A 25693-nucleotide genomic window follows, 5' to 3' on the forward strand; every position below is an offset into this window, starting at 1 on the left:
TGGCACGAACTAGTGACGTCGTTCGCTCGCTGATCGTTAGATTTGTATGGGCGTTCAAACAAAATCACTAATATCTTTGTTATTTGTGCGTTTATGTTTATAGTTCATTTATTGAAAAATGTCACATTTAATGTAAGGAAGCTAAAACTGTATGAATTTTTATCTAATTACGATAAAAAAAATTTGATAGATTTTGAAATTTTATAATCTTATTTATTTTGCAAATATCCAAACATTCTTTTGTATAAATTAGTTAACATTGACCTTATTTACCCGAATGTATCATAAAAATCGATTTATTCAAACGTAGTCATCATGCCCATTAACTTTTTAGTTTCGGAACATAAAAACACATGATTAATTATTTATTTGTACCTTCAACGGAACAAACAAATATGGCTGCTGGAAACCTTACTGATAAAGTCTAACGTGTCGGTTATATAATTTGCTAGACGAGCCGACTCTAATAGGCTTTCGTCGCTAATAGGAAGCTATTAATAGAATCTATTATTCTCCTACAAGGAGCATTCATGGTTCAGTTGTCAAAAGTGTTTTTATATTTACGACAAGCCTCAATAGTTCCACGATTAGAGGTCGGATTAAAGGTCAACAGGTCCTGGGATCGACTTCAAACAATTGTCGTGCTCAATTCAAGCACAGGTTTTTCACATAGGTTATAAAATCATGTTTAAAATTATGACTTTATAAAAAATTCAATCCTTCTGCAATACATTGTCTTAATTTTCCTTCCTTCCATATAAAGAACTAGCTGAAGCCGCGCGGTTTCACTCGCGTGGTGTTCCCATTCCCCTAGGAATATGGGGATAATATAGCCAAAAGCCTTCCTCGATAAATGGGCTATCTAACATTAAAATAATTTATCAAACCGGACCAGTAATTCCTGAGATTAGCGCGTTCAATCAAACAAACAAACAAAGAAACAAACTCTTCAGCTTTATAATATTAGTATAGATTTCTTTGAAGAATTTTACATTGCCGTACAACTAAAAACCTTGCTGATGAGATAACTTCTAGGAATTATCTTGCTAGAAATTAATAAACAAATATCTTAGCATTTGATTTATTCACCGTGCGGGTCTTGGGTTCATTGTGTGGCAAAGTGTAAAACTCCAAGCATAGATCGGGACTTGTGACCATGGGTGTAGGGTTAAGGAACACTTTCCCCATCTCCACTGGTGTTGTTGTTACTGCTAAATTTGGTATGATCCTACTGCTCTAGTAGGATCATGCTTGCTGCTTCTATATTAGAAACGTAAATAAAGTTAAAATAATAAATTTTACTGATATTATAAACGTGAAAGTTTGTATGGACGTTTGTTACTCTTTAACGCCGCTACTACTAAACCGATTTGGTTGAAATGTAAGGTAAAACATCAATATAGTTAAATATCAATTACTGAGCAACTGAAACAAAACACTATCTGCACCTTATTGTCAAGTGCCAGCGAAATCATCTGCCACTTGGTGTCAAGATATTCTGGTGTTGAGGCTTTGCGGTTTGCGGTAGCTTGAGCATGGCCGCACGCAGCCGGCCGCAAGCCTTTGAGATGACAATGAGGCACCGTTATTGCTGGCTTAAATGCCTCTTGATAATTTAAATCATGTAAATACGTGTAATTAGGGATTTTTATGTTACTAATAGCGGACGCCCGCGACATCATCCGCGTGAAATTCTGTTTTTCACAAATCCCGAGGGAACTATAAAGATAAAGATAAATATACTTTATTTGCACACCACAAAGACAAAAACAAGTGAAATAAAAAACAAATTAAGAAGAGATCAGCATACAAAAGGCGGCCTTATCGCTAAGTAGCGATTTCTTCCAGGCAACCTTCGGTTTAGGAAAACTTAAGGACATCAGCAGGTGGCGTAAAACAAAAATAACCATAGTATTAGTAATACACATACATACAAATAATTTACATCCTAATACATAAACAATATTACACAAATACCTACAATAATGAATAAAATACATATCAAAATATACTAATAAATACCTTATATTGAAAAGAAATAATATATACAGATCGTCTTTACTGCACCAGATAATGAGTCTTTACGGCATTTTTAAAACTGACCAGTGTCTTTGATTGCCGTATGTTTAAAGGGAGCGCATTCCATAACTTAACGGCTTGCACAACGAAACTATGAATTTTTTCTGGGATGAAAAGTAGCCAATGTGTTAATACAGAGTAAAGTCTATTTCCATTCCAAATTTTCAGCCAAATCGCTTAATTAGCCGCTGCGTAAAGGAGGAACAAACATACATACATACACAAACTTTCGAATTCATAATATTAGTGTGATTTCGGATTTGAATCCAATATTAGCGCGGAATGCCAAAAAAACAGAAAATACATTGTCACTTATTAACCTTTAAGAGCCGTGATAGCCCAGTGGATATGACCTCTGCCTCCGATTCTGGAGGGTGTGGGTTCGAATCCGGTCTGGGACATGCACCCTCAACTTTACATTTGTGTGCATTTTAAGAAATTAAATATCACGTGTCTCAATCGGTGATGGAATACATCGTGAAGAAACCGGCATACCAGAGAATTATCTTAATTCTCTGCGTGTGTAAAGTCCGCCAATCCGCATTGGGCCAGCGTGGTGGACTATTGGCCTTACCCCTCTCATTCTGAGAGGAGACTCGAGCTCAGCAGTGAGCCAAATATGGGTTGATGACGACGAACCTTTTATTACGAAAGTTGATTGAACATGAAAAAGAAATTAAGAATGAAGAATACTCAGCCTCTCCGGTTTTTATTGCGCGCTCTCTCGTACAATAAACGCAATTTTACGCAGCGAATGCTTCAAAGTAAAGAAAAGTTGTTAACAAAGGACCACTTAGCTTCGTACGCTACAATTTTCACGTGTGCCGGTTATGTCCCCGATTTCTTGCGTATTCGTCTTCTTCCTATGTCACATTACAATGATATATTGCTCCCCGCTTCCTGTGGCGGTGTAAAACGAGCTTTGGTTAAATAATTACTTTATTTTCATAATTCTGCGTACATCCCTAAAGACATTTATCTTAAAATGTTCGGTATCCAATATCAAAGAGTGTAATAAATATTTTGTTTTATGAAATGGAGATTTTTGTCTATTCATATTTACATTAACGCCGGCCTTTGGTATTTATAAAATCCAGCCATTTAAGAATGGTTATATCATGCCATTAAATTACCACCTTTTAAGGTCGAACTTTCCAAAAATTGTTTTTGTATGAGTCTCAATGTCACAGAGGAAAACTTTTGTTGTGCAAACTTTATCGACTTCGGCTTGGTGTTGTTATTTCAGTCAGTTTTTCTTTGTAAATGCAGTGCAGGCACATTTTAAACATTGTTTTCATCGAACTTTGTTTGGACTACTTACAGTATTAATTTTAAAAATTCAACCATTCTTTTTTTTACTTAGAGAATAATAAATATTATTATTTTTATTAGTGTAAACACAACACGTAACATTGAGTGAACACAACGCTTAAAAAATTACCTCGACATCGTAAGCTTTTTCGTAGTCTACGTATAATACCCCTGTGACAAATCGGCTCCATCCAATTGTGAGGTTGAGGAGGGTTTTATAACTCATACAACGTTTATATTCCTTTGTAAACTATTTGTAAGGCGAAGATACGATGTATCATCGTATAAATTCACCATAAAAGCTTCAATAGCCCATAAACAGTACCGTTTAAAATACATAATCACGTCTAATACACCGGTAATAATATTAAACTACTTAAATAGAACTCTGTGTAAACTGTGTAATTTATTTGATTTGGTCTAAAAATACTATATCGATACACGAAACTATGAAAATCAAAATTAGTCTATATTTGTAGTTACTCTACAAGCATATTTAAATACAATATATATGATTGCACTTGATGTCTGAATGGTACTAATGACGTCCCAACATAAAAGCCTACCCAGTAGGTTAATTCACTATCTTTGACGTATGCTAGTGGACATATACGAAATTTAGATTCTATGTAACAAAAATGTCATCCGGTGCTTATTGGTTGACATCTTGCAGGTGACATTTTGTCAATTGATTTGATGTTTAATCAGCAGAGCTAAATTAGAAAACATAATGCCTTAATAATGACATTCCGAAGATGGACAAACGCAGGGTCTCTAGTCGTAGGTTTAATTAGGAGAACGTGCTCGAGAATATAACTGATTTCGAACAGGAAACATAAATATTCTATGTAATTTACAAGATAGTTCTACACTGGTTAAAGAATTAAAAAAATTAACGATTTAATATAATCGGAACATACTTTTAGGACAGGACTTTTAATTTAAAATTGTTGAAAATCCTCATTATTTTCAATTTTAATTTTTAACATTTTCCATTATGTAATATAAAACTCAAAGCAGTCAAGTCTTAACCGGGCATTAAAAATCACCTTTGTTAGCTTCATCTAACGGAGGTAAATGTTAAAATTATGTAAAATTCGGAGCTATCTTAACTTTAGCACAAATTTATTGCCAGATAAGATTTATGTTAATAACAGTACCGCCAGTCGGTAAGTGCGCCAGCGGGCGTGGAATTACGGTAATATCATACAAATTACGACTGTTATACATTACAGCATTCTCTATTTTGACGTGTGTGTATACTAGTTTTTATTACCTCCTTACTGCTGTTTGATTTATTACCAACCATAGATTGTTAATGATACTCGCAGACTATCGCACAGCGGATTTTCGACTTTGGTATCTTATAGGCTTGTTTTCTCTATGCAGTTTACATATTCGTCATCATTATCAACACATATCCGGCTCACTGAGCTCGAGTCTCCTCTCAGAATGAGAGGGGTTAGGCCACCACGCTGGCCCAATGCGGTTTGGCAGACTTCACACACGCAATTAAGAAAATTCTCTGGTATGTAGGTTTCCTCACGGTGTTTTTCCTTCACCGTTGGAAACACGTGATATTTAATTTCTTACATACTCGTAATATGCATCAGTGTAATAATCTGGTAAAATCTAGCGCGGATAACTATTCGTATTTACACCTTGAACGAACTACTAGACTCCGCGCCACGAAACGGGTCCCGTAAACGCGGCGCTAATGTCATCATTGTCATTTTGTAAGGGCGTTCTTATTGTCATTTGTGTAAGTCGCTATCAATTTTATTTCAAGTTTTAGCCGCGGGACTTTATTCGTGGCGCGTAGTCTACTTATTTTTTCTAGGTTATTATAATTTGTATGATTTAAGTTTATGAATTGAACGAACCCAAAATTTAACCATGTTTAATTAAGTTAATCTATTACTGCATATATCAATAAAGAAAAGCTTAAGTTTGCTCGGTATTTTATTACACAAAATAAATTGGGTTTTACACACATGCAAATCCTATATTATGTTTGTGCTTATTATCGTTTTTAACACCGATGCAAAAAGAGGGGAGAGTCAGTCTGTCTGTGGCACCATAGCTCCCGAACGGATGAACCGATTTCAATTTAGTTTATTTTGTATAAAAGGTGACTTATGTGCGAGTGTTCTTAGACATGTTTGATGAAAATCGGTTGATCCGTTTAAAAGTTCTGGGTGGGTGAACGTGGAGAAGAATAACCGAATGTCTGCGAATATACTTGAGTGGGGTCTCAAATGAAAGCGCACTGAAAGAAAATATTGATGATCGAGAGTGTAATTATTAATTTCATGACCATCAGGGGCTTTTCAAAATTTTCAATTTTGTGTTATTTTGTAAATAATTGAAATGACAATTGTTAACAGTTCATATAAATGGGTTCCTACTGCTGTCAGTGTAGCGAAGGTGTAACAGAAATATCTTATTGAGCTTTATAGCTACGAAACTACTACGAGGGTAAAGCTTTGCCGCTTGGAAGACAGATAATTATTCATTTCATTCATAACCTTCGGGTTATTAAAAATTTTCAATTTTATGTTATTGTCTGATAGAATGATACCCTTAATATGGTTCCGAAAGGGATCAGAAGCTCAAGAAACCAGTGCAGGTTTTCTAAAACTGTTGTTTGACAAACATGATTGAAATTGTATAAGCGGCCGAGGTTTATACAAGCATTGGTGTTTGTTTAATTTTAGTGGCTCTCGGGTTTTACTTTTACGAATTCTTCACGAGGAATTAAAGACGTATGCAAACTCGATGCTCGTATTTTTATTTGTATACTCAACTGTTGGTTCCTATTTATTTTCATTCGTAGATACTTACCGGTATTTCATCCAGCTCATTTTCGGTTGTTTGTTGTTCCTACCCGCCTGCTCTTTCGACGCTTTTAACAAAGTTGTATTGTACATAAACATTGTTTGCGACGAAATAATAAAATTGTTTATTTGGAGTGTTACAAGCGTGACGGTAAATTGTTTACGCGATTAAGATCGTTTTGAAATTACTCAAATTATTTTATACTAGCGGACGCCTGCGACTTCGTCCACCCTTAGACCTTAATCCAGCCCTTACAGTATCGCTGTAAAAATGGAGTAACTTCTCCCGTTTTCCCAACATTTCCCTTCACTGCTCTGCTCCTATTGATCGTAGTGTGATGAAAAATATACTATAACCTGCCCAGGAGTATGAAGAATACCAAGTACCAAGTTTTGTACCAAGTTTCGTTAAAAGCCGTCGAGTAGGTTTTGTTTCTATAACGAACATACAGATACAGACAAAAAAAAATACTGATTTCATTTTTAGCATCAGTATCGATCACTAATCACTCCCTGACAGTTATTTTGGAAATATATTTCATGTACAGAATTGACCTCTCTACAGATTTATTCTAAGTATAGATTAGCTTTTTTTTATTTAACAACAAATTAGCTCGTTAGATTTGTTCTAAAGTGACGTTGCAGATTGACTGCTGTCTATCTATAAGCGGAAGTCAAGGATGCCAAAATGCTAACATCGTAGAGGTACGTACAGTCAACCCATAATTTGGTTCTACGAGGTAGAAGATGGTACCAGAACTAAATTTAATTAACATTACTACATCTTTGCCGAGGCATTGGCATATACGAGTATTGTATCACAATAACGTATGTGTGTACAGTGTGAATAAATCTAGCGGACGCCCGCGACTTCGTCCGCGTGGAATTTTTTTTTTTTTACAAATCCCGCGAGAACCATGGATTTTTCTGGGATGAAAATAATAAAAATAGCCCTTGTGTTAATCCAGAGTAAAATCTATTTCCATTCCAAATTTAAGCCAATTTGCTTCAGAAGCCGCAGAGTAAAGAAGGAACAAACATACTTACACACACAAACTTTCGCCTTTATAATAGTAGTGTGACAAAATGATTTGTTCGTGAGCGAATATTATAGACGCTCTAATTTATATAATTAATTTTCCCTTTCATTTATGTCATGGTGTTTAACTAAACTTTTCTAGATAATTTACCCCAAATAGGAGTCGAACACGGTTATAAAAGCAACACAAACAAAACTGTGCCACAGAGGATGTCGAAAGCTTTTACACCTGTCTCATAAAAGGATTTCATCGCGATTGATTCGTCGCTGATAAATATTTAACAGCTCCAGTTGGTCACGTCAATATTCATAGTTGTGTGCTGATTCAATCAATGATCGCACCGTGACCTCATCGCACAAGTCCAGCAATTTTAATCTATACTAATATTATAAAGCTGAAGAGTTTGTTTGTTTGAAAGCAATATTCTGAGGAACTACTAGTCTGATTTGAAAAATGATTTCAGTGTTTGATAGCCCATTTATCAAGGAAGGCTATAGGCTATATATTATCCCCGTACTCCTACGGGAACGGGAACCACGCGGGTGAAACCGCGCGACGTCAGCTAGTACTCAAGCGCGAAGTTTACTGTACACTCCAGCGTATAGAATATATAATGTTGCAATTTTAAATATCTTCTCGACATATAGTCTCCATGTCGTAGATATGAGTAACGAAGGCGTTGAACTCGTTTTATACCAGTATGAGTAGGTACATTAAAGGGTCCATCATCAAATCAAATCATAATTAGTATTGCCATACAACGTGGCAATACTGCCAGCCTTCTGGGCACTTTACCTATGATCGTCGATTCGGACGAATTCTACGACGCCTGAGCCTTTAGATATAATTTAAATTTAGTATATTTCCTTTTTAATTTTTATAATATGTAGTTATAGATATGTAGGTACGTAATCATAATTCATTTATTCAATTAGGCTTAGTTTACAAGCACTTTTGAAACGTCATAATATTATTAAATAATGATCATAATAATTGGTCGTAAAATTAAAATTAAAATTACGAGGGTTCCAAAACGAATACATTCTCGAATCAGTAGGTACAACACGAAGCGTCGCATCAGTGATTTTCAATTTTTTTGGTAATTATTGATAATATATTAATTTACAATGTTGTTGATAGTGTTAAAGTAAAAAAAGTTTGTATATATGCGATGTCAAGGAGACGTGTGACAATTTTTTATGGGTTAGACCGGCTTTACCACGCTCTTTGTAAAGACTCATTCTGGATCATCTTTATTCTGTGGAGAGTACCGGTTATCTACTATTAACCACAGAGAAGACAACGCTAAAAGCTAACGCTTTTAGCAATAGAAGTAGCAAGGGGGCGTAGCCCGCGTACAGCCGGGTGTGCGGAACATCGCAAGCGTGTCCGCACATGTAATAGCAGTCTTGTTTTGTTCTGTGACATAAGGAATAAATAATATTCAACTCTAAAGTAAGGGTGACATATTTCATTTTTCACAGCCATTTAGGCCACGCCCCTGGGTACGCTGGTTTCAATACAAAGAATTGACACTTTATAAATCTAGTTACTTCTTATATCTGTGACTAGTAACTGTCTTGATAAGATAATAAATAAAGCAATTTCAATATTTCACATTAAGAGCAGCTCTATTTTATTTTCGACATTGTATCGACATGTTCTCGGGCGCACAATCTTTTGTGTGATTTAAAGTGGTAATAACTCGAAAAGAACGAAAATAGGTTTTTATGAGAGCGTTTAACAACTGAAGCGTGAAGATATAAATGCTGCGAGTTAAAATCGTAAATCTAGGCAGCCGTAATACATTTTCTCTTCACGTAGACCATTGAAATGTCCATAAATATATTTTTAGCTAGCCGACGCCCCGTGGTTTCACACGCGTAGTTACCGTTCCCGTGAGAATCATCATCATCTCGTTACCCTTATCCCACTTAAGTGGGGTCGGAAAAATATCTTTTCCATTCGTCTCTATTACTCGTCAACTCATCATCATCCACTCCTTTTACACACAATATGTCCTCTTTCACACAATCCAACCATCTCTTCTTTGGCCTTTCTCTCCTCCTTACCGTTCCCGTGAGAATACGGGGATAAAATATAGCCTATGACACTCACAGATAACGTGGCTTTCTAGTGGTAAGAGAATTTTCAAAATCGGTTCAGTAAATCTAGAGATTACTCACCACAATACTACAAACTTTAACCTCTTTATAATATTAGTGTAGACAAGTAAGGTAATTATAATATTTCAATGTGAAAGTATTCATTATTATCAGCTTATAACATACATATGAGGGTCGTGATACCCCAGTAGATATGACCTCTGCCTTCGATTCGGAGGGCGTAAGTTCGGATCCGGTCCAGGGCACGCACAGAGGTATGCGTATTTTAAGAAATCAAATATCCCGTGTCCCAAACGGTAAAAAAAATCGCAAGGAAACCTGTATACCTGAGAATTCTTAATTATCTACGTGTGTAAAGGCCTAACCCCTCATTCTGAGAGGAGACTCATGCTCAACAGTGAGCCGATGGGTTGCTAATGATGATCATACATATTATATAACCATATACCGTACCGGTGAGTATACGTAGCTTCAAGTATTAAAATCCATGTGATTTGTGGAATAATCTCGACTAGTTTCGACAAAAACCGTGATTAGCATTCTGATTACTTGCAAATTTTGAAAATTTTGACGGCCTCCGTGGCGCAGTGGTATGCGAGGTCCTGGGTTTGATCCCCGGCTGGGCAGATTGAGATTTTCTTAACTGGTCCAGGTCTGGCTGATGGGAGGCTTCGGCCGTGGCTAGTTACCACCCTACCGCAAAGACGTACCGCCAAGCGGTTTAGCGTTCCGGTACGATGCCGTGTAGAAACCGAAAGGGGTGTGGATTTTCATCCTCCTCCTTACAAGTTAGCCCGCTTCCATCTAAGACTACGTCATCACTTATCATCAGGTGAGATTGTAGTCAAGGGCTAACTTGTAAGCAATAAAAAAGAAAAAAAAAATAGAATAACATGCAGTAAATTGTTGTATTAAAGCATTTTATCGCCATTATATTGTACATTGGGTTCGTACGAGACTAATGGACGATTCGTGACTACGCTCAACAGTTATGTCGTGCCGGAGGCTGTTAACTTATTTATTGATACGTGTCACGGTACTGTGACACGGGATCCTCGGTACATACGGACGGACAATATATTGTGTATCCAGTGGCGAGCTTCAAGGTTTTAAATAGAGTAGGCACACCGCACGGCGAATTTTTGCATCTGTGAAATGCGTGCCACTGTCTGCTGTTTTGAAACTGTATTCTTATTTGTTAAAACTTGCAATTGGTTATTATTGGTGGGAGGCTTCGGCCGTGGCTAGTTACTACCCTACCGACAAAGATGTACCGCCAGCGAATTAGTGATCCGGTACGATGTCGTCTAGAAACCCAAAGGGGTGTGGATTTTCATCCTCCTCCTAACGAGTTAGCCCGCTTCCATCTTAGATTGCATCATCACTTACCATCAGGTGATATTGTAGTCAAGGGCTAGAATAAAAAAAAATCATTTTTTTTTATATTATGTATATGTGTTTTATGTAAAAGTTCATTGTATACCTAAAGTCGCGTAGATTTCTTCGGAATATGCTTCGTTTCAGATATTGACTACTAAATAGAATGAAACATATGTAGATATTGACCGATATGTGTAACGTTTGTCATTGTCAGGCTTCTCCGCTCCGAGAGACGTTTTTTCCGTCCCTCGGAGACACTAGGACCGTTTTTGCGATATAAAAGGTGGTCTATGTTCATTTATATTTCCCTGATGATGTGTTAGCGTTTGATGACGATGTTTTATGAATAGTCAAAGCCTGACAATTAACAAATATTGTGTTAAAAAAAATATGTTAAAAAAAAAAACAATAGATAAGCCAAGTTTTTTTTTCCGTATCCCTATATAATGCATAGTATTTATTTATACTCGTAAGTTGTAAGAAGGTTCTAATATCAATAAATATGAATAAATATAATTTTGAAGTATCTGCTATTATTTCAAAATAGTTACTTTTATCCCTAAAAAGTCAACGGTTCCCGCGGGATTTGTAAAACATGAATTTTACGCAAACGACGTCACGGGCGACTTCTACATAATACATATCGAAAATGTTTTATTTTCTCTTATAAAACATGTCAAGACGTCTTGTTTTTTTCGGACGAAGAACCCTCTGGCAATTTCAACCAAGGATTTGTCCCAATTAGGTAAACTACAAGACGTTTCCAGGAAGACTGCAATAATACAGGGGAAAGAGAGGTTGTAAAACTTGGTCTCGGGATTTTAATGCTATGTAAAGCTATATACTACCTTAACGAAGCTTCCAATAAAGAAAACTTTTATCGTAAACCAAATTGAAGAGATTTCAGAGGATTTAACTTCCTTCTCCTGCTATGGAGCAGAGTGAGCTTATTTTTTCAACGCTAAATTGCTTCGGTGACACGAAATAATTTATGGAATTATAATAATTATAATTTTGCAGTTTACCGATTTAGAAGAGGATAATTTTAAAGGAATACAATACATACCGATTTAGAAGAGGATAATTTTAAAGGAATACAATACATACCGATTTAGAAGAGGATAATTTTAAAGGAATACAATACATACCGATTTAGAAGAGAATAGTTTTACAGGAATACAACACATACCGATTAAGAAGAGGATAATGTTTGTGTACACTAGACAGACACGCCAAACTTGAAAACAACCTTTAGTTTATATCGGTGGTTAAAAATATGAACAACTAGATTGGTTAAGCTTCGCTTAGACTTATGTGCACTTATTCCCTATCCCTACCCTACACTATCCTACTCCTACCCTTACCCTACCCCCACCCTACCCCTACCCTACCACCACTAGCCCCCATCTTACCCTACCTTACCCCTACCATACCCCAACCTTACCCCTGAATTCAGCTGCTCGACCGATTTTGTGCAAACTTCACATAAACCATCTACTAAATTTTTTTTTTATTATTATTTACAAGTTAGTCCTTGACTACAATCTCACCTGATGGTAAGTGATGATGCAGTCTAAGATGGAAGCGGGCTAACTTGTTAGGAAGAGGATGAAAATCCTCACCCCTTTTCGGTTTCTACACGACATCGTATCGGAACGCTAACTCGCTTGGCGGTACGTCTTTATCGATAGGGTGGTAACTAGCCACGGCCAAAGCCTCCCACCAGCCAGACCTGGACCAATTAAGAAAATCTCAATTGGCACAGCCGGTGCTCGAACCCAGGAAAATTTTTTGTAAATCCACCGCGCATACCACTGCGCCACGGAGGCCGTCAAAACTCAATAGTCCGAACAAAGTGTAAACATTTGGTTTGTATAGGTGAGAACGTTCGTGAGTTATAAAATGACAACAAAAAGTGGCATTGATTTTTATATTTAGGTATAGATTGACAATAATAATAATTATAGCAAAAAAAATTTAAACTTAATTCGACGCCAAACTTTTTGAATTAAATGACTTGTTGAAAACACGAGAATTGAAATATGTTACGAATATAATTTCGTAGATATAATTAAATTTATTATCCATTCCATTAGCTCCTTTCTGTTACTGACATGGCGGCACAAAGTTGTTAAATACACCTGTTCAATTTTCCCTCTACCGTTTTAATATTGTTACCAAATTGGTTTTGTAATATCTGAAAATGTGCAATCTTTTTAAAGTGAATCTTGCAGGCGTTGTAATTAAATGCGTTTCTTAATGAAGTTTACGTTATTACTAATCACTAAGTACATAGTATAAAACAAAGCCGCTTTCTCTGACCCTATGTATGCTTAAATCTTTAAAACTATGCAACGGATTTTGATGCGGTTTTTTTAACAGCTAGAGTGATTGAAGAGGAATGTTTATGTGTATAATAACATCCGTGGTTCCTGTGGGATTTGTGAAAAGCTGAAATCCACGCGGACGAAGTCGTGGGCGTCCGCTAGTATACTTATATTTTTGAAATATATAAGTAGGTATATATTAATAAAATAAAATAACTGAAACACATCCAAAGGTGGTTAGAATTAGCTACTTTCTGGTTGTTTAAGAAATATATAGGTTGTATTTGAGTTATTGAAAGAAAAATACTTTCTCTTCAATTTATTTAATAGAAAATTCAATTCTGCAGGATTTCATGTACGACTCATTGGCGGTAAAAGAATGCAAAACATTGTACTTCAAAAAAACGACGCCGTTTTGTAATTTATTCTCATCCAAGCGATGAGAATAAATTACATATATAGGCTATAGGATAAGAAGATCTTTGTGAACTGCATTTACTTTTATTTCGATAGCAACATTGCTTTATAAGATTCTTCCTTTTTATGAAATCAGGTCATTGTAATGAAAGCTTTGATAAATCAGGCTTATGAAAGAAAACATAATGAAAAGCCTTCTTTGAAAACAGTAGAATGGTATTAAAAATGTTGGCTGAGCATGCAACCAACGAGTTATTATCTCGTGAAGACAAAATGTCGACCAATGGCGGCGGGAGTTGTCCCAGATCCATCTATTTTGTACTAATGCAATGAAAGATAGGTATTTCCGATTGTGTCGCTATTATTTGGTCTTTATTTGTCTACTTCTCTACACTGAAACACAAAATTATCAAATTGCACAAACTTTCAGCTTTTATAAAATACCGAAGATTTGGGTATCACAAGCTCTCAATAAAAAAATATGTAGGCGCCGACGGAAAATATTTCACAAAGTAACGATTGATATTGTATGAATAAGTGTCGCCGCACACGGGCTACATGCGACAGCCACAAACGCCGCTACAAGAAGCAAGAACCCCTTCCTTGCCTTGTAGCGGCGGCTACACAAAAGTAGCTAAAGCGCGTGACAGCCACTTGTGGCCGGTGATCTACACTTGTGGTCGGTGGCTGCTACTTTTAACCCATACATGCAGTATTATAACCGCGCGAGTGGCGTTTTGTGTTACCGTTTAGAGGCCGGTGCGGGCCGCGAGTAGCGACGATTGTAGCGTGTGGCGGCCACCAGCGGCAACCTTGTGAAATATGTCGGTAGCGGCGTTTTGTGGTTGTGGCCGGTGGCCCGTGTGCGGGAGCCCTAACGGTCGAGTTTCATGTCGTGAGGTATATTTACGTTAAATGCATGTTGAAACTTTTGTTCATGATAGCTGCGAGTAGGAAAAAACTTTTTAATCATTATGATCGTCGATCATCATTAGGGACACGGCACGACTGAAGCTTGATTTATGCTTATGTATCAAACTTTCTTCTATAATACATTTTTAATGCTTACCTACTGTTGCTACGAGTATACGAATTACGTTCTTATAAAGAGTTAATATTTTGTAGAATTGAAAAATATTAAAGTTTGTTAAGCTTGACCAATTTCTAAATTAATATTAATTTTGTAAGCTCTATTGGAGGATGGATTTTAATGTTAGAATATAATACTTTTCAAAATTATAAAGTGTATCATTTGATTTAATTTGTTAATATTCCGGGAAGAACCAATCCAATCCAAATCCAAGCGACAAGGTCACTAAGAACCGACAAAACCGTCTAAATACATACCTACTCCGAAATTGTTATCAAGCATCCTTAATAAATGTTGAATCCTACACAATGTTGAAGTGTGACTTCGCTTCGAAAACAACAATTTGATATAGCGTAGCAAAATAAATTAATTAATAATTTTTCATTAAATAAATAATAATGGCCATGGTCATTATTATTTATTTAATGATGTGATGAAATTTGGTACATGTCATTTTAATTACTAATAAAAAGTAAGAGTAAATCAAACGACCTTACGATAGTGCATTGTTGTGATATGTCCCCGATAAGAGAAGAAGACATTTTCAGAACGACAAAATTAATGATGATTTCTTGTACAGTTTATTTTATTCAATGTATGTGGCAAAGCTTACCAAAACACCCACAGAAGCAGTTGTGCGAGTCTACATTTGATACTTCTAAATTCACTTTGCAAGTTGTTCAGAGTGCCATTTGTATTCACAAAGCTATTGCTTGTAGGTTGCTTTAGGTACGTGCTCCGCGCGTATTTGAGCACTATGTGAATTCAACGTCGAACATTGCTGTGCTTTATTATGAACTGCCAGACGTTCTGGTGAACCATCTGAACTAACGATGTCTGTAGATACGATAATTGAGATACCTATGTTAGTTAAACCTACGGTAAACAAAATTCAATAAAAAAAAATTGGAAAGCCCTTGAAAGTCATGGAATTATCTAGAATAAAGAGTTTTACGCCAGAAATTCTTTATATCCTCATATGTGAGCCAGATCAAAGATTTTTTTTATTTCGATATGAACAATCGAATTTCCATGTCCCGATTTTTCCACTGACAGACAGACACGTTAAACTTAAAACACCCCTGTTTTTGCGTCGGGGGTTAAAAGACTGGTAGAAATGTAGTGTCTACAGAAATTCGATTTCTACTTTCTTTGACAAAATTAATTGGAGAGATAAAAGAAAAGCGAACAAAAAACAAATTATTAAACATAAAACGAGTCAGAAAGACTGTTCGCGTTAACCTCCGAAACTATATTTGACGGACTTTCGTACGCTTTCATAGGTACCATAGTGCAAAAAACATCATTTTAACTAAATTCAGACAAATTGCGTTAACACAGAAATTCCGTTGGTTGCATAAAGATAACAGGATTTCTAGCCGAGAATTTAGACTTCCAAAAGCTCATTCATCTTGCAGACTTTTCATTAACACGAATGCCAGGTATAAACCGTATTTTACGCAAAATAAATACGAGATAGCATAAAAATTTGATTATTTTCGTAGAGTTTCGACCTGTTTGTTTCTTTCAAACGTGCAAGCCGTAAAGTGTGGTGTTGCGTAAAATACCAACCTCACCTAATTTGATTTCTGTTTGAATAACAGATATTGCAAATTTACTTAAAGCAGAAAAACCGAAAGAATATAGTCCCTTGCGTAACTCTTTATTTATTTACTTGGAATAGGAATAATTTATTTATTTTACAAAATTTACCTTTATGAACTTTTTGAAAGCTTGCATGAGAGTTAACATCTTCTGAAAGCTAAAATCTGTTTTGAAATTTGTGTAATTTCAGTTTGTGTGTTCTACATGATCTACAAAATAAATGCTGCTTCTCATGCTCGTACGTTTGGTCCTTCAGATTAGTTCTGAATGTAAACAACATTTGCCAGTCTTACGCCTTAATCAAGGATTGACTAGACATTGTCCCAGACATATCAATATCTCCCATAGCCATCAAGGCTAGCCTCAACATAAAATAGGTCTGGAGGTCATTATCTACACTAATATCATGAAAAGATTTGTATTCTTGTATGTAACAAATAAAACTACTGGACCAATTTGAAAAAAGATATTTATACCTTTCTATTGGTGAAAGAATTTAGGAATGGGAACCCCTTGGGTGCATTTACTATAAAAAAAATGTTTTGTTCGTAGGTCCGTAGTAGAAGCGACAGACGTGCAATTGAACATGCGTGTTGGGATACACACGGGACGGGTGCTCTGCGGCGTGCTCGGTCTTCGCAAGTGGCAGTACGACGTGTGGTCCAACGATGTGACGCTGGCCAACAACATGGAGGCTGGAGGTGAACCGGGGTGAGAAATTGATAAACACAGTTTGTACTTATCACCATCCTCAGTATATTCTGTGACCCACTGTAGAGTTTGAGCCACAGTCATCTGTCTCCAAACATTTAGCCCTTGCTAACACAAGACTGGCGGCAAACTGGGGTGAGGAATTCATAAACATTTTGGACTCATCATCATCATTTCAGTCTATTCTGATGACACTGTAGAATTTAAGCCATATCTCACCTAATGTAGCCCAAATATCTTTAATCCTTGGTATCTAAATGGAGGCTGGCGGCGAATCGGGGTGAGGAATTGATAAACAGTGTGGACTCGTCATCATCATCATCGGCCTATTTCTGATGGGCCAGCTTAGTCGATCTCGCTCCCAGTGTAGTCTAATGATATTTGACTTTGGGCTGACAACTGACTAGACTGTCACTAGAGAATGGGCTATGAAGTATTAAAATCTTTATGGGTTAGGACTTCATCATCATCATCATCAGTCTTTTTTAAATTATTCATTGTAGGGTTTATGCCTCCTCTCTTTTGAAAAGATGGGTAGCTTGGTTGGTCTAAGAGATGCATTACTACTCTGGTATTTTGACTCTTTATATAGATAGCGACCGAAACCGACGACTTGATGCACTTTCAACAGAAAGACTAAATTCTGAACACTCAACAACTGAAAAGTGTCATAGAAGTAAGAAAATCGCAAAATTTCATAGCTCCGGCTATATAATGGACTAAGAGCTCGTGAACCCCAGACCTTCGTCATTTTATAAAAGCTGAAAGCTTGTCAGCTTATGCTACTACCAATACCCTTCGAAAAACCTGCTACCTCCCAAAGCCACCACGGTTCAAATTCCATAATTGGCTACTGAACTTACTTATGATAAGACCATCAGCTGACAAACTTTCAGCTTTTATAAAATGACTGAGGTCTGGGGTTCACGTGCTCTCCGTCTATAAGCTAGCGAACTGTTTAACATTTAAAGTCCGTTTTTTACTGTGTAACTTTCTAATAGGTACATACTCGTACATTCTGATTTTGTGCTTCCAATTTCCAACGAAACTACAATTTAATAGCTTTTGGCTGATAGCCAAACAATTTCTAGTCAATGAAATCTCAATATCTAACATTTTTCCAAAAATATTTTCATTGTGCTATTACGATTCGCTTCACCTCCCATTGTCAGGGAAAGGGAAGGGTTTTTTGTTTACTGGATTTACATTCCTATTCCGAAAAATCCCTAGTTTTCACACAAGCGCTTTGTGAATTTTTAGGTCTGCTAGGAAAGTTTCTGTCAGGTATGCATTGAGATTTGAAGTTGAAATTAATATTAAAACTCAGTCTGTACCTAAGCAACGCAACGCAGCCAAATTGCTGAATATTTCTACTTACATTATTGGTGGCAAAAAAATTTTTGCAGCTTGTAAACTGACCGCGACCTATGTTGATATAAAGGGACAACAGTTTTCTGATGCCAAAATTAAGTTTGTTGTTCTGTGATAAACTGGATAATATTTTTTTAGAGCAACGTTCGATGCATAAAAGATTATATTCGTCAAAAAAGTTATACATATTCTATTTTCGGAAGACGGTTTGACTTGGTTTGTTTAAACAAGCGTGTTTGCGTCTAAAACTGAAGGACCATTTATAAAGGAACATCCCTATGTCACTCGAAATAATTAAATAGTCTATCCTAATATGATAAAGAGATAGTTTGTGGTGTTGTAATGGAGTAATCTCTGGATCTACTGAACCGATCTGGAAAATTCAGTTACCATTAGAAAACCACGTTATTTTTATGTGTATCCGTTACCCCGTTTTATCCCCGTATTCTCACAAGAACGGGAACTGCGGGGTCGACTTTACTACTTTACCCTAAAGAAACCTTCTTCAAATAAGTCTTTGTTATGATATTTGTGTATAATAACTAAGCCTTGTCGTCTACTCGTACTTCTTTTTAAGTTTTTTTTTGTTTTCAGCCGAGTACACATAACGCAAGCGACCCTGGAATGTCTCGGAGGTGCTTACGAAGTGGAACCTGGTCACGGCTCCACCAGAAACGCGTACTTGCGTGATCACTCTATCCAGACATATTTTATCATCCCCCCACCTCGACGGCGAAAAGTTAGTTCATACTTTATTGTACTATCTTAATCATTATTAACGACCTACTACAGAAACTGGCCTTTGTTACAGCCATATTTATAAACATGATTTTTTCCTACAAAGTAAAGTGGACCTAATCACTACTACTTAAAGTTTACTTTACTTTTAAGAAAATTAAGGTGTTTGTAAATACATAGGCCGCTAGATATTTTCGTTGCTTTTACGATCTGAATCTGAAATTTAGAACTACTTGGAAGATTTTATGAAGTGTTTCGGAAAATGTACTACAACTAGTGCAAACTAGTTTATAACAATATAAAAGGATGATTTCCTAATGGAAAGACGAGTATATTGGACTTCTCTTTCTATAATATTATAGTGGATATTACAAATACCTATATAAAATTAATTGTTTTCCATTGGACTACTAAAAAATTCTTAAATGTTTATTCCCTTTGTAATATTTTTAAATGTGTTCGTTTGTTTAACCGGATCAGTTGTTTAATGATATAAATATGTATTTACAGATGTGCCTGTCAGCAGGACTGGGGTCAGGGTCCCGTCGTAAGCTCTCTTTCAAAAACGTGTCCAACGTTGTGGTCCAACTGTTGCATTCGATAAAATTCAACGTAGACGTGCCTTTTTCCAACATGGCCGCCTCGCCTCAGGAACTTAAGGCAAATGCTGCCAGAAAGGTAACTTAAAACATACTTAACTTACACCAACTTGTTATTAGTGCTACAGAAATATATTATTTTTATATTATGTATAATATTTTCAATATAAAAAAAACCGTAAAGATTTTCTTTTGCACTTCACGTTATTATAAACCGTCTCGCACTTTTGTGGACTCGCTAAACAATACGAGGTCGATGTCCATTTTTTTCTTTCTCCAGATGTTTTTCAATCGGGTGATAATTCTTTTTTTTCGGTGAACCGCACTTTTATATTATACTTCAAAGGTAAGTCTGTTTCTTGTACTCGAATTATATTGTGGTGTACTGTGTATGTTTATGCTATTGTATACTGTATCCTCTCAAATAGTTTACGTATTTATTATATTTTTATATCTTTAATATTTTTATAAATTTAAATGTTATATTATATTTTTTTAAATGACAGTATTTTTATATTAAATTTAATATTAATTTACCACTCCATACAAAAGTGGTCTTAAATTTCTCACTTGTTTGTGAGTTTTATAAGTAACTGTGGAAGCATCGTGCTTTGTATTCGTATAAGCATGACGCCTACTGTTGCGCAGTAAAATCGTAACGAGCAGCAAATGTATTATACTATGACAACACATGAATACTCGCTTAAGACCGGCCATCCTCTAAAACTTAATCGCGTCAGTCGCGTATGCGTTGCGCATGTCGCAATGTTCAAACTATCGCGCGCCGTGTGAGATTTTAAAGTCAACTCTATTTATAAAAGCATTCAAACCAATTTATGTAACGAAATTTTTTGAAGTCCATTTATATTATACTCGATACTCTCTAAGTCGGATGGACATCGCGACTGTCGCGCATCGTTAAAGAGGGAGGCCGGTCTAACACTTCAACCTATTCAGAAATATGGTGAAGTGTGCACTAGGTGTGAGTGCGTACACATAGTACCGAACGTAGCGCTCTGCATATAGAGCGGCGTCTGATCAAACCCTTTTGCGGTCCCTTTAGGGAGCCAGCAGCAAATGTGCAATCAGATGCGTAAGTAACCATACAAATACGGAACGTAAGTAGGCTCTGCATACAGAGCTGCGTCTATCCGAACCCTTCTGCGGTCCCCTTAAGGAGCCAGCAGCAAGTGTACAATATATGCAAAGTAAGCAGCGGCGTGTGGCACGCATTGGCAGGTGATGGACCTGAAGCGCGCGCTGCACGCGGAGCCGGGCTCGGCGGAGGCGCTGCGGCTGGCGGCGCTGCGCGGCGAGCACGTGAGCGGGAGCACCCCCGCCCCCGCAGCCCCCGCCGCCCCCTCCACCGCCCCGCACCACCACACCTTCGACGCGGTCATGCAGCACCACGCCCTGCGCACACACGCAACGGTCCACCGACATACCGCTGTTCTTTGTGCAATGCCTCGCATTCCTTGACTTAACCGAGCACTGGCTGTCGCTGGCTATACATACAAAATCATGTGTCACGGCCATATTTTAAACATGGATTAAAATTTAATCCTCAAATGTTATCAAAGAAGAGTGAACTTTAATTGGGTAGTGATTATGTCCACTTTACATTGAAGAACATTGAGGTATAAATCTTAAACCATGTTGATAAATATGGCCGTTTTAGTCTAAATAATCCTCTGAAAGTTATGTTATTGTAGGTGTCAGCATAGTCGTAAAAGTTAGTAAAATGTAATTATGATGAAAGTTTTCACAAAAATTGGATTAGAGCATCGTTAGTTTACAACGATCTGAACATAAATAAATCTCTCGCTTCGTATTTAATTGTAAAATGATCACAGATTATATTGTATAGCCAGGCTCAGACCACTCAAAACGGCAGGTCATAATTGTTATATCAAAAGAATGTGTTAGAAACTTGAAAAGTTTAAGTTGCTAACATATTCTACATTTTCACCCACAAATTGTTTTTTAAGAGTTCCGTAGTCATACAAGTCCAATTATACAGTGCATCTGTCTATATGTTTCAGATATCTTTATTAGATTAACTAAAATTCATCTACCAAAGGCCTTACTACGGTCTATCTACGTCTATTAGTATAACATACAGTATCGTTATTAGATTATGAAGCTATTGCCTAACAGAGTTAGATATTGCTATCGACCAATCCCATGAAAGAACCATTTGCCCCTTTACCATTAATGGTTTCTGCTTTTCCTCTACAAAATTGTACACTATTTGAAAACATTAACTGCAACAGCAACTTCTATTTTAGTCAGTTACTACTCAGTTTCTTCATTGTCACGACCATGGAACTCTGCCTCATGTGTATTCAGACTTTTCATAATTTATGACCTTGCCGATTGGGACTTTTATTTGAAGTGTGAAATGAATACAAGCACAATCGAATTCAGCTTTACAGAATAGTGAAATAGATAACACGTACACACATTCAACTTTTAGATCAAAAACATGAGGAAAAATGTGTATGCGTTGGGTATGATAAGGCGGGATTTAAAATATGGTTGAGGGCTTATTATTAGAACCATATCGCTTCGAATCCCATCTTCTACAGAATCTGCTTCAAACATATCAAATGCATTGGTCTTATGCGACTCAGGTGCCCGAGGATTGATAACGCTTAATGTTTTCTAGTAGTTAGTAATATTTCAAGTGTGATTTTCAAACTAAATATGCTTTCCTGATTTTTTTAAACTAGGTATGTTCTAAAGCTTTCTTACAGCACCCGAAATATTATGCGAGGATTTTTTCGCTTCGCACTAATTTTTATTTGACGAATAGATGAAACAAGAACAAGCCCTTCATGATCCTACACTTGCGTGACTGAAAATTGTATCGATAATTCAGAGTTCGTGCACCATGTTATAATACATCCTTATCTTTGTCATTATCATTCAACAAATGACTATTGGATTATACAAGTTTGTTATACAAGATTTAGTTAAAAAAAGAAATATTGTTTTATAACCGATAATGGATCTGTCCCAAATATTGGTGTAGCAAATATTTAACCATTTTTAATAGTAACGTTCAAGCTACGTATACGGAATAGTTTATTGAAATATTTATGACGCCAGTCTCAATGATTAACATAGAACGTCTGCTCATTGTTTTTCAGATGTTCCCTTCTTGGACATTAGTTCTACCACAAATACCCGCTGAAACAGTAAGCGCAGAAAGTGTTGTTCTTGTGTATTATTGTTTTCCACCACTCACCAGGTGACACTAAACAACCCATAAAATTTAGGAACTTTTGTGTTCACGCGGGTCGCACTGAACACCTGGCGATACTCCTCGTTTGCACCTTTGTTTTATAACTATACTCGTTAAATCGGTCAGGTGAATCGACGACGCAAAACGGCAATAACAGCACTGAAACCTACACCACCCCCGTCTAATTGGGGGGCCTTCTTTTCCTTCAAAATTGTGATATACTTAATATTGTTTTTATTAAATTTTGTTTTGAGAATAAAGTCGAACGCACCGAAATGTGTTTCACTCGCTATCCCGACTATTGCTACCTGAGCATGGCATGGCATGACCGACACTAACCTAACGTGCATGGGATTCATTCTAACTTAGTCTTAATCTTATTGACTTAATTTTACTGTTATACGAAATTGATGTGTTTTATGAAAGGCAGTCAATTATGCGTCATTGTACAATAGTACAAAGAACCTTCGAAACTTCAGTTAAATGTGTCCGTTGAGTAATTCTTCTTGTAAAATTCTTTAAAGTCACTTCTTTCTCGTTGATGTGTATATGGATGTACTATATTTTGCTATCTTAATAATGTGATGCTGCTTCGGATTCCGGATCTTTTATTTCTAAGGTCAGTTCGAACTATAAGTCGAGCATGGAGTCGGCATGCCGTGGGTCCTGATCTCCTAAATGTCACCGCTCCTTCACTGTCTCTCGATGTGTAACGCATTAATCACACCGCCCTGATGAACTCCTAAGGAAACAAAAGGTTTGCTTGTTTCTGAAGTATGTTTTGTTTGTACAGAATAAAGTGACGGAGAAGTCTAAGCGGTTGGTGAAAAAGCGTCACTCGTCTGTGTACCACCAGCCCTCCAACCGCGTCAACAAGTTCCTGGCGCAGGCAATCGACGCACGCTCCGTCCACCGGGAGAAAGCTATCCACGTTCATCTCCTCACACTTTGCTTCAAAGACGCTGCCAAAGAAACACAGGTGAATATGTTTTGAGATCACTGGCATATGTGACAGTAAATTTTTTCGGAATCTACTGAACCAATTAATTTAAATGTCACATTCATACTGCAACTTTATACCTTATGTTTGACATGATTTACATAATACATATATAAAGTTGTTGCCTAAATATGATATTTCATATTAACATTTTGGGAAACGACTGAATTCCTTAATTTATTTTACGACAGACGGTAGCCCATTTTTATCGCCAAGGACCAATTTTTACATTTGCATTTATAATAGTAGAATTAGATTTCAATGAATTGATCGAGTGAGTCGCAATAATCGTATTTGCCTTTATACGGATGGAACGTATGGAAAAAATGTTGCTCTTTTTCCACCACGTATCCCTCGCTTCAGATATTGGCGCGTCGAAATTTAATCAATTAAGCTTTTAGGAGTTTTGAATCGAGCCAATTGGGTTTTATTGCGTCCTCGAAAATAGCGACGTACTTCCAACCAGCCGTATGAATAGGTGGATGATATATGAAAAACGTATACTATGCATAACAATTTTGTTGTGAGCTTTTAGGAGATGGTTGTTTGGCGTATGGTTTTTCATCAGGAGTAGGTACTTTAAAAGTTCTTGTTCTGTTAAATGTTTGTTTAGCAACCAATCGATTAATGTCATTAAAAAATCGGTTAAGGCACTACCTAGACTGCTCTAGCTCTGCTTTCATAACATTCGATATTTGACATTGTGATGTGGCCATATTTTCTTCATCTAACCTACCCAATAAAGAGGTAAGATTTTATGTTTCGTTTTTTAGTTACGATTTAGCTCAAAAACTTCTCGACCGATTTTAAATATTCTTGGGCCTTGCGAAGCTACACCTTCCTTCAGGACCATTTTATCCTCGTTTTCCACGGAAACGGGAACTACGCGAGTGAAACGCGGCGTCTGCTAGTGGAATATGTTTAGATCGAAGTGAAAATATTTCATCAACAGCCTGTAATCGTCCACCGCTGGACATAGGCCTTTCCGAGGGCGCACTCACTCGATCCTCCGCCTTTCTCATCCAGCCACTTCCCACTAACTTCTTGATGTCGTCGGACCGTCTATAGCTGGAGGGCGTCCTACACTGCGCTGGCTGGTACGTGGTCTCCACTCCAGATTATTTATTGGATATAATTTTGTTTTCAGTATAGAGCATCAACAGATGGTGGATGGGCGGGGTCACTCAGCGCTGCGCTAGGAGCGCTCGTAGCAGCTGGGACCTTACAGGCTGCCATACTGCCTCGCACTACCATCCTTTTGCTGCTCTTCGTGACAGCGTTCGCTTGGTCCGCCGCTGTGCTGGCTCTAACACTGGCTGCTCGGCTGAGGCTCATCCCCTGCGATGTGTCCCGACCATTCGCTCTGAGGAACGCTATCACGACCTTCACTATTGTACTGGGCTACGCGGTGGGGCAGGTTAATGTTGTAAGTAGATTGTAATGTAACTTGCAGTTAATTTATTATACTTAGTTATGACAAAAACTTTGTCATCAAGTAAACTTATTTTATATATATTATTAGATGGTATGCCAACAATGTGAAAAAATAAAAGCTTTACTGTGCACCAGAGAGTACGCAAAGTTACCTCTCAGTTAGTCCTATCAAACCATAAAACATATGAAATAGAGAAAGCACCTCTATAACATTATCATATCATGTCATAGAATGTCTGCTCACATTTGTCTGCTTCATAGAATATTAACAGAGTATATAAATAAATATATTTGGATGATAAATACACCGTTGTCTACCCCAAAAGTAAGCTTAGCTTGTGTTATGGATATGTACTAAGATAACTAATAAATACCACAAAT

At 36.9% G+C, this 25693-nt stretch overlaps 1 protein-coding gene across 4 annotated transcripts in view; it reads left to right on the plus strand.

Moving 5' to 3' along the window:
• LOC112053190 (Ca(2+)/calmodulin-responsive adenylate cyclase) overlaps positions 1-25693 on the plus strand; it is a 127575-nt gene that overhangs the window by 92961 nt on the left and 8921 nt on the right. For 2 of the 4 annotated variants that reach the window (XM_052881663.1, XM_024092521.2), the window contains exons 8-13: positions 16765-16923; positions 18889-19033; positions 19543-19710; positions 20871-21062; positions 23672-23857; positions 25026-25304. In XM_052881663.1, the coding sequence (XP_052737623.1) occupies positions 16765-16923; positions 18889-19033; positions 19543-19710; positions 20871-21062; positions 23672-23857; positions 25026-25304 (1129 nt within the window). Of the gene's footprint in view, positions 1-16764; positions 16924-18888; positions 19034-19542; positions 19711-20870; positions 21063-22783; positions 22832-23671; positions 23858-25025; positions 25305-25693 lie in introns of all 4 variants that reach the window. The other 2 variants (XM_052881664.1, XM_052881665.1) reach the window with 2 other exon arrangements.

The sequence above is a fragment of the Bicyclus anynana genome, chromosome 5 (genome assembly GCF_947172395.1).
Source record: "Bicyclus anynana chromosome 5, ilBicAnyn1.1, whole genome shotgun sequence".
Lineage (NCBI taxonomy): Eukaryota > Metazoa > Arthropoda > Insecta > Lepidoptera > Nymphalidae > Bicyclus > Bicyclus anynana.